General features: G+C 34.1%; 2 protein-coding genes across 3 annotated transcripts; both read right to left on the bottom strand.

The window, feature by feature from the left end:
* Positions 1-801: 801 nt before the first annotated feature.
* Positions 802-2,873, bottom strand: LOC112750056 (pre-mRNA-splicing factor SPF27 homolog). The gene is made up of 6 exons (XM_025798573.3): positions 2,453-2,873; positions 2,176-2,351; positions 2,000-2,083; positions 1,399-1,468; positions 1,179-1,312; positions 802-1,100 (listed from the first exon to the last, which is right to left on the bottom strand). The coding sequence occupies exons 1-6, from the start codon at positions 2,678-2,680 to the stop codon at positions 1,028-1,030; spliced, it is 765 nt and encodes a 254-aa protein (XP_025654358.1). The 5' UTR covers positions 2,681-2,873; the 3' UTR covers positions 802-1,027.
* Positions 2,874-4,309: 1,436 nt separating this feature from the next.
* On the bottom strand, positions 4,310-8,041 carry LOC112750055 (peroxisome biogenesis protein 3-2). 2 transcript variants are annotated; one of them, XM_072218919.1, is made up of 8 exons: positions 7,588-8,038; positions 7,290-7,451; positions 6,940-7,139; positions 6,691-6,821; positions 6,481-6,555; positions 5,877-6,004; positions 5,102-5,311; positions 4,310-5,011 (listed from the first exon to the last, which is right to left on the bottom strand). In XM_072218919.1, exons 1-8 carry the CDS (start codon positions 7,599-7,601, stop codon positions 4,753-4,755), a joined length of 1,179 nt encoding a protein of 392 aa, XP_072075020.1. In that variant the 5' UTR covers positions 7,602-8,038; the 3' UTR covers positions 4,310-4,752. The 2 variants fall into 2 exon arrangements, with proteins under 2 accessions (XP_072075020.1, XP_025654357.1); XM_025798572.3 differs by lacking the exon at positions 6,481-6,555 and having other exon boundaries at positions 7,588-8,041.
* Between the last annotated feature and the right edge of the window lie 2,418 nt (positions 8,042-10,459).

The raw sequence follows: 10,459 nt of genomic DNA, 5'->3' as shown, positions 1-10,459 counted from the left end.
AAGTATAGCGGATTATGCTTTTTGCACATTTGGTTATAAACCACTACAGGGTGTAGCGGTTTATGTGATGCCAAGTTCTCCACGTAATCCGCGACAGGGTGTAGCGGATTACGTGTATTTAGGTTCCGCTAGAGGGTGTCGCGAATTACATACAATTACGATTGTTGCATTTTCGTCTGGAGTTTGCCAATGTTGTATTTGCGTAAAGGTTTTCTTCAGTCATTTTATTTATATAAATTGCCCAAAAAAAAAATATAGTACATATACAATAAAATATAAATTATACCTTTTATATCTAATGTACCAAAACTTTTTAATGTTTAATTTAGTTAAACTTTATTTTTAATTTTAAAATAAATTTTAATTTTATCCTTCAATAATATCAATTTTTACGACAGATAATTATTCAATTAATTTTTTAGTTATATCTAAATAAATTACTTAGTCACGTTACTTTCATTCGAATTAAATTTATGTTTTAATTTTACTCTTAATCATACTACTTTCATTCTAAGTAAATTTATTTTTATTAAAAAATTAAAAAATAAATTAAATAATTATTTGTCTTAAAAAATTGAAATTATTGAAAAAAAATTATTTAAAAGTTAAAAATGAAATTGAATTAAATTAAATATTAAAAAAATTTGGTATATTAAAACAAAACAATATTTATACTTTATTGCATATATATGTGCTCTTTTTTTAAATTTCCCAAAAGTTTATATACTAGTCATTCTAGAAATACGGGTAAAATTACAAATACAGGAAAAATTACAAATACTAGTAAAAATCTTGAAGTCGTGAGTTAAAATTCACTATCATTTTACTTGATTTGATAATTCTTCCAAGAATAATATCTCCTAAGCATTAACAACCAAATAGAAATCTGTTTTCTTTTCTGTCCACCAGCTTTAGAAAAAATTTCAACTTCTTGGTAGTCATTGACTCATGATCCTTTTACGACATTGATCCTAAAACAAAATACTGAGAAATAACACTAGATGGTTGATCAAAAACAAAAGAAAAATCAAGGTGCTAATGTCATACTTCTGAATTGAGCAAGGGTCCCATTTTCCGTGATGGCTTCCAAGTTCCAACCCCTGAAATGAAAAAACTAATTAACAGCAGCCGTATAGATGAAATTTGACAGAGGAAACAAAAATTCATAGCAAGTTTACCTTTCTGCTGCTTCTGTCTCCAGTTCTATTATGCGAGCTTCAAGTGAAGCACACGCAGTTTGTATTGCTATATTTTTCTGACACAGATCCTTCCACTGCATTGACAAAGCATCGAGCTCGTATGCCGTATTTTGCTGACAAGTGAAACAAAGCATTCTCAAGTAAAAGTATATCAGAGATTTAACAAACAACCAAAGGATGGAGTAGAAAGTCATTTCACCTGATGATATTTCCTTTCACGATTTACTTTCTCAATCTTTTCATTTAGTTCCTGAGCTAATTTCTGCATTCTGCAAATATAAACCAACACAACTGTGATCAATTGACCACTCGAAGTTGCCATGTTCACACTAAACTTGATAAACAACTATGAGATCAGTATTATATTTGACACACCATATTGCACTGTTCCTTTATTCCTAACAGCCAAAGGAAAGGACAGGACAGATTCATTATTTTTTTAACTTGCTTCTGAAAGATGAGATCAAGGACTCTTGTTTATTTATTTATGGTTAAATTATTATTTCAGTCCTTATAATTTTACCAAATTTGTATTTAGGTTCTTATAATTTAAAATTTTTCAATTGAGTCCTTGTACGCTTTAAATTCGTTGCCATGCAACAAACGTTTTCTCATAGCAAAAACATGAAAACATAATTACAATATTCAAAATAGTATAGGATCCAATGAAAAGCTTTTAAATAATAGAAACATAATTACAAATTTGGTGAAATTATAAGACTACAGAATAATTTAACCTTTATTTATTTGCATTCATACAAATAAAATGGAGTGAATGAAGCAATAATAAATATCCAAACCTTGTCAAATATACTTCCAATCGATTGTTGTGTTGTTTCCAAGCATCAGGTCCATATTTTAACAACAAATCAAGATTTTCCATCCTGGAGAAAAGGCAATAAGAGGAAGGTTAAATCATAAATGCACAATGTTAATAGTAATATTCAGTTGATAGAGAGATTCCAGAGAGAGATACCTGGTAATCTGATATTGCAGAAGGCGTTGAGATCTCTGAAGTGCTTGCTTCCAAGCAGTTTCATCGTTCCTCTTACTGACAGTTGGCGTTTCCAATTCATAACGAGACCGATCAAGAGCAACGGGAGGCCTTCCAGCTCTTACACGCTCGTACTCTCTACCAACCATTGGGTACTCCTGCAATAATTCACTCAACACTAACTCTTTAGTTACTGCAACAATTAGAACGAAAAGAAGAAGGAGAAGGAAAAAGGAAAAGGAAAACCCTAATTTGTGACCTGAAAATTGAAGGTGGGAAGAGGGGGCAAGTCGTTGAGGAAGTCGGCGGGCTTCTTGGTGCTGCGGCGCATTTCTTCCTCCACTAAACGGTCAACCTCCGCCTTCACTCTGGGGTCGGCGTAGTCTGAGTCGATGTAAGGTAAAGCATCGATGGAAGAACATGTTTGGCGCCCATAAGAAGGTGGAGCTTCCAGCATCGGTAAGTCGCCATTGCCTCCATCCGCCATGGTGAAATTGAAAGATCCAAGTGCCACCAATCACCTTACTACTTAATTAGCACAACGCAACGATGCCTGCAGACCTTTGCTCATGTGGGTGTGGGTCAATTTCATAAGGCTCTGGAACACTCAAGACTCAACCGATGCAATTATATTTTGAATTTTTGACCTAAAAAAGTGATATATTATTGTTCGAGATTTCGAGTAATAAAAAAATTATTTTATAATTTTAAAAACTTTCAAAATTAATATCTTTATTAAAGAAATGACAAAAATTAATTTATCTATTTTACTAAAATTTTACGTAAGAATTAATAAATCTAACAAAATTAAAAAATAAAAATTGATTTAATAATTAAATTTGTTAAAACTTAAAAGTTAAACTATATAACTAAAAATTATTTGAAGACTAAGTGAAAGTTTAGATTGATTTTTTTTTGTGAAAAAAGTATTTTTTTTAATAAAGTATTTTTATTCAATTTAAAATCTATTGGATACGTCTTTTAAAAAAATACTTTTATTAAAAAAATTAAATTATTTTTTTTAAAGTTAGCAATACCTCATTTTTGAAAAAAAACAAAAATAAAAGACCTTTTTAATACTTAAAAACTTTTTTTAAAAAACTTATTCAAATGTAAAATAATTTTTGTCTAATTAAAAAAAAAATTTAAAAAAATAAATAAATATTTTTGTTCAAAAGTGAATCCAAACAAACTCTAATTTGATATATTACTCTTATTGTTATGTGTCAAAAATATTTGTATTACTTTTTTATCTATCTTTTTGGTATATTTTTATGGTATTTTTTATCCATTGCTTTTAATACCAAAAATAAAGTTATAATAAAAAAACACAAAAATAATAAATATAACAATTCACTCAATTTATTTGTTAAAGTAATTTTTATAAAAAGATAAAAATGTCGAGTATTTTTTATTAAAATAAAATACTTTTATTAAATTTTAAATATGTTTACATATATCTTTTAAGAAAAATATTTTTATAAAAAAAAACAAATGATTTACTTTTTTTAAAAAACCAACAATACCTTACTTTTAAAAAAAAGTAAAAATAAAAGGCATTTTTAATATTTGAAAACTCTTTTTAAAAGATCTATCCAAATATAAAATAATTTTTGTCCATTAAAACAAAATAAATATTTTTTTCTAAAAGTCAATCACTAGTCATTTTGGAGAATAAAAAGAGATAAAACAATTTGTGCATTTCAAAAATTCTTTTTTGTCTTCACTTTTTATCTTGTTTAAATGCTAAAACGAAATGTTATTTAGCCATATGTCCAGCAGGACAAGTTAGAACATGCTCAATATTCTATTCCTCGACTCAACGTTAGAAAAAGTCCAAAAACCAATATGTTAGAAAAAGTCCAAAAACCAATATGGTGCCCGAGATTAAATCTGGGGAATCAATATATTGAATTTTGAATCTAAAGTACTAAAATGGCAAAAACGGTCAATTTCAGAACCATTTTAAAAATTAAATATATTTTTTCATTGACAAATAATTTCCATTAAAACAATGGGTAGCTGACTAGCTGGTGATATCCCATTATAGTGCAATCAATATCAATATATCAATATATGATATGTTTTCTCATCTCTGCTCTTCCCTCACTTATCCTTTTATTCAAAAGATCAGTCTGTTGATCATCAGACGCATATATATATATATAAAGAATTCTGATGTGGAAACCAAAAGACCAAGCACTGGCATAGTTACAATTAATAATTTGAATTGCCAATCCAACAAGCACTATATGAAATGAATAAACATGCTTATGAAATCATGTCACTTATATTACTGAAAGAAAAGGAAGCATAGATGTAGTCGCTAATAAAGCCGGGTTTCTGGTTCCTCCAAAAGCCTCCTAGTTAGAGCAAAAGGGGGAGCAGCATCATACAACAACACTTGACAGTTGATACACCAAAGGGAAATGTCATATACTGATTCTGATAAACGCTAATCTCTTTGCACCTTTTGAATATTTGTACACTAATACCACATACCTTCCAATGCAATAAATTGAATCTTTTGTCTCTTTTGTTCGAAACATAAAATCTTAATCAATATGCACTTGGCATATTTGCATAGAGGCGAGTGAAAAATGGTTCAACCTCTGGTATACATTTAATGATTCTGATGAACTGATTCTTGCTGGGTTCTTCAAGGAGTAAAGGGCACATCTGTGCAACTTGAGGCAAGACTCTCGCCAGAGGCAGCCCCATTGCTATACTTCCTCCTCTAAATTTAGCTCCCATCTGCTCCACCACTGCATTCACCACCACTTTCATACATATCTCTAAGATGCTCCCAAATTCAGCACTGAAAAAGAAAGGAAGCAAATCATTTTGAGTGATGGTGAAACTCAATAATGAAATAGTATCAACCCTTCTCTCACAGAAATGTATAAACCTTAATAACACCGCTCGCGCTTCCGTCATAAGTTGTTCAAATTCTGTCACATCAGAAGGAGCTGGATCATCAATTCTGGAAGTTGCAGAATCCTCGGGCATCACATACTTTATCCAGGAGTGTGGACTCCCTTGGCTCATGAATATGATGAGTATCTGCATTATTGTTTCATGTAGTGCTGTACTGTTGAAGAAATGGCTCAGCTGCTTTCTGCAAATTGAAATTATGTTGCTTCATTCAAAATAGGTTTTGATCACTAATCTATAAGATATCTCTAGAGTCCAGATCCTACAAATTAAGTCAGTATTTGCAAGTCCCGACCCAATTTTTAACCCAAGACTAATTACCTCTCTATTGAAATATACATGAGGCCAAGAAAGGCACAATTTTTGGTGAACTATTTAACTGTTGCTTTATTGCAAACTTTTAAAGGAGGCTTCTCAGAGTTTGATAGATGTGTTTTAGATGCATAACTTAGAATCCATCACGTTTATACGTCCAGCCAGGTGTTTAATACCAAATGGATGGTTCAACTTAAAAGAATTAGAAGCAATCTGGATTTTCAGTTCAAAAACAATAGTCAGGAGAAGATTTAAAGTCTGGAAGTTTCAAAACACAGTTCCGGATATTGACAGCTTGACAAATAAATTTCTTTGGCCTCAACTGTACAATTTAGCTCATGCAATCTTATGAAGAGTTTAAAAACAATACTTTATATATCTGGGAGAAGATTCCCCACTACTTGCTATTATCAGAATATAAAAAGAAACATCACCCTTTGAGAGCTTCTTGCGTTGCCGCCTCCATATCTGAAATCAAGGGAGGCATGCCATGTTGACAGAGAAAATCAACAGTTCCTAGAAATTTCTGCTGGTCTTCTTTATCAACCAGATCTCCACTTTCCTACACACAAACCGAGAAGAATAATAAAGCTTTTTAGGTTAAATGGGATCTGCCATGTGTGAAATAGTTGATATTTCAAACGTATTCGCAGTAATCTTGAATTGGATGGTTCTTTTGCAGTTTAATTAGGAATAAGGAAGACAATAAATACAGTCCCTAAAAGATTTGACTGGAAAGCTTTGAAATTCTGGCCTCTCTAGAGAATTGACCTGTGCACTGATTCAATCAACAGAGTAGCAAACACCTAAATTTTAACTAGAGAAACTATTCCAATTTTTTAAATACTTTCTCACCTCTCCCTGGAATTAAGTTCATCACCTAAACATAATCTCAAGATAAAATAGAAAATCCATAGCACCAAAATGACAGCCAACAAATAACAGCAGCTAATTGTTTCACAGCATCTGTGAAACCAAGCAAAATGCAAGGAAAATTCTAAAGCCTCAACTATAGACTATAACCTTTATATGACATACTCGCTCTCTATTAGTCACAAATGCTCCAACTTTCTCAGGAATTTGTGCTGTCACCTGCACTCCATTCAGGAGGACCTATAAAGAGTGATATCTGGTTTCCTTTAAACTACTTATATATCCAAAGCATCCCAATTATACTCAACATAATAAGAGTCATAAACAAATAAACTCTAAAAAAGGGAAAATGATGGGAAAAAAAGTTGTTCTTACCGTTGTGCTAGAGCTTTCAAATCTTCGTGCAGTATCAATATATAGATGCCTTCCTAGAATATTTACTTGAACCTTCGTATATAAACTAAGCATTGTTGTGGCCCATACTGACAACGCCATTCTTGTAAAACCTAGAGAAAAAGAAATTGTGCATAATTAGTTTTCCAAAACACCTTATGGACTATTGCAACCAGACAAACCACAAAGCTAGAAGTGTAGTAAATTTGGATGCCAAGATCTGGTTAATACTTAGAATTTTGAGTCTCTCCCATAAATTTAGTTTCTCTGATTGCGTTAAAGTGCTTGGTTGACCCTTCCCTTGTAGGAGTCTCTCAAGAAGCTGAGAAAGATCCAACTCTTCTGCTACGCGACAGCTTAAGTTGTGCATAGCATGAGGCAGTGTCATTACATCCGAAATCGTCTGAATATTCTCAAAGTGAGCTTGCATTCTATCATTCACAGATAAACAAGAGAAGGCAAACCATCAGCATTTGTAAGGTTTAATTGGGATATTGAAAATTTATGATTGAACAAAACATATCCATCTGTGTCCACGTAATATTTAAGATGAAGCATTGGAGCTGGACATTTGACTTAACTGAACCTTCATGAGCTCCTCACTTTCCCTTTGAATTGCGAGTTCTCTCTCAAGTGCATCGAGCCTGCGCCTGTGAGCACCATAGAGCTTATACAAAAGATACCCACTTCCTAAAACACCAACTGAAATGAAAACCTTCCTCCTATGGCGCCTCCACAAATCCCTGATGCCCAATAACAAAACCGTGAACATAATGATCACAAAAGAATAGCGGAAACTAGAAACAAAGCAAATATTCCCAATAACAACAGTGCACGCCAAGTGTTCGACAAAATGACAAGGAAGGAACCCGAGTGTACCTGACGGAAAGCATTTTGATGATACTAGGAAGAGCGAAAACCCATTAGCATGGCGGAGAAGCTTGGAAATCTATTGTGCGGGTGAGAGTGGAGAGGGAGCAAAGAACGAAGAAAGAGAATCGGGGACGGGTTAGTTAGCTGCAAGAAGAAAAAACATTGGAATAGCCGCCAAAAGGATAAAGTGCAGAGAGTGCGCACGCGCACCCACGCGCGGTGTCTCGAGAAGGAAGTAGCGTTGGTGATGGTGGGTTTAGAAAGAGGAGGGAGGTTCTTGGTTCGGCCTTCTATTCTGAGTCGTGACTCGTGAGTCGAATCGGGGAGCAACTCTGTCGTTCGGAGCCGTGATCATTCATCAGTGATCAATCATCGATATGGATAGGAAGATCCCCAAAAAAGAGAAAATTAAAATAGACATAAAACCAAGAAGGAAAAAGATAAATTATACTGTTTCTCCAAATTTTGTTTTGAATTTGCAATAAATCTTAATTTTATCTGTTATTTTTTATAGTAAATTAGTTAAATTTTATTTTTATAATTGAATAATATTAAAAAATTAATTTTTTCAGTTAATATTTTAATTTTTTTAAAATTATATTATTTATTTTAAATTTTAAATTATAAACATAAATTTTAAAATTAATTAATACTAACTAACTGAAAATTTGTTCTTATACTTTTCTTTTCAATTTTATCGCAAATTTAACTCTAATTTATTTGTCCACTTTTAATTTTTTTTTTCTCGCAATTTCCTCTTCTTAAACCTTTTTTGTTGGCTTATTTGTTAGCCGTATATCTTAATTACCCTCTTCAATAGGGGTGGTAATGAGTAGTGTAGGATATGATTTGAATTTGACCTTAACCCTACTTGCGTGTTGAGATTTTTATATAAATTCAACCCTATCTATTAAGAATATCCTAATCTTAACCCTATCCATTCTTAACCCACGCGTATCCAATCCTATCTGCGGGTTATAAAAAAGATGCAACATTATTATATAACTTGATGATCATTTAAAATAGAATAATGTTTTATGTAAAAAGAAAACACATTAAATTATCAATTAATAATCTTCTCTCAGTGGCTAAAGATCTTTTGCATTCAATAAAAAGTATTTGGTACAACATCCATTTAAAATGTATTTTTATATAAATATATAAGAATAAATGACCATTTGTACCCATGACAGATGAAAACGCTGATATTTGTACCCATGATAGCCTGAAACTAAAGTTATACCCATGATAGCCTGAAATTAAAGTTATACCCATGATAGATGCCTTCCGTATGACAAAAGTACCCTGACTTAGATCGGAGCTTAGTTCGTGGGAATCAGATCCTACGTGGCACTCCCTACCTTATCTTCAACCCGTCTCTCTCTTACTCACTCTCTCTTCAACCCCCACTCTGGCCCCTTCTTCCTCAACACTCGCTCCTTCACCTTCCTCGTCGTCATCAATGGCGCAAGATCTCTTCAACAATTTCTCGTTCTCCAAAATCCTGAAGCTCAAGACCAAGCAGCAAGAGCTTCTGATCCGCGTCACTATCCTCACACTCATCTACATCCTAGCCTTCATAATACACCAGTAACCAACAACACCAATACATAAAGTGGCACCAAATTGATGATAAACACATAACCACCCCAAGCCGAAACCATGTAGAAATATCCAAATGCCGAAGCCAGAGCCCAAGCTAATCACCCAGTGTTAACAGCCTTAACAAACAAGTAAAATGTCAACAAAAGCGCGAAAATAGCAACGCCTTCATTGTCATAGGACCCTGCCACAAACTGCGAAATATACCCAGGGCAGATTGCAATCAAAGCCGCGGCGACGATCCCTGCGCCGGAATCCCAAATCTCCTTGCCGAAGAAGTAAGCAATGAGGGTGGTGTTGGAGGCGAAAAAGGGCCCGTTAGGACGCAAACCTCGCGGATGTGGACTGCAAAACGGAGGAAGCGGATGACCTAGTAGAGCGCGGCGGCAGTGAGCATGAAACCGGGGTAGAGGGTTTCGTCGATGATGCGTCCAAGTGGGTACCAGCTCTCCGAGTCGAACCAATTCCAGAACTTCGCCGTGAGGGCGCTTCCTCGACGGGGATCTGTTGCTGTTCCACCTATGATTCTTCATCATTGTTGTTGTTCCCTCCCTGATGCTTCTTTTGCTGGTTACTTCTTCTTCTCTTTTTTCTGTAACTGTGGTAGCGGTGGAGAAGCTTCCGCTGATGCTGCATGGTTCTTCTGAGAGCTGAGACACTACCTCTGAGACTTCACCTTCCTTTTTGTTGATGATAATCGGGTTGGGAATGGGATGTGGGTTCTTTGATTTGATTTTGTCATCAGGGTTTTGAAGAGGAGGCAGAAGGGTGTCCGATTCTGACTTCAAAATTGGAACTTGATTTCGTTTGGCAATGGGTGTTTCTAATAGGACCTCTTTCACAGACCCTTCCTCTAACACTGGTGGTGGTTGGCGCTGTGGTATTTGTTGGTTAAGGTTTGAGTTGGGGAGAGAGGGTGTAAGGTATTGTTGAGGGGTTTGATTATTTTGGTGATATGGATTTTGGTTTTGGGTCTGGGATTTGCTGATGCAACAACCCATGTGGAGGTTTGAAAAAACAATGTGAAAGAACTGAAGATTGATGGTTTAGAGGTTATAGTAAACTCTCGTTGCAAGTATAGTTACTAAACCAAGCAATCAACCTTTCTTACAAACGTTTTGGTTGTCATAAGTAACAAACCCCTTTAAAATTGATAACCGAGTATTTAAACCTCGGGTCGTCTTCTCAAGGAACTGCAGGGAAGTATGTTATTATTATTGGTTATGAAGATTGTAAATTGGGGTTTTTAAGATGAGGAACAAGTAATTTAAATTGC

Source organism: Arachis hypogaea, chromosome 15 (genome assembly GCF_003086295.3).
Source record: "Arachis hypogaea cultivar Tifrunner chromosome 15, arahy.Tifrunner.gnm2.J5K5, whole genome shotgun sequence".
Taxonomy (NCBI): domain Eukaryota; kingdom Viridiplantae; phylum Streptophyta; class Magnoliopsida; order Fabales; family Fabaceae; genus Arachis; species Arachis hypogaea.
This window is presented reverse-complemented; position numbering and strand designations above follow the sequence as displayed.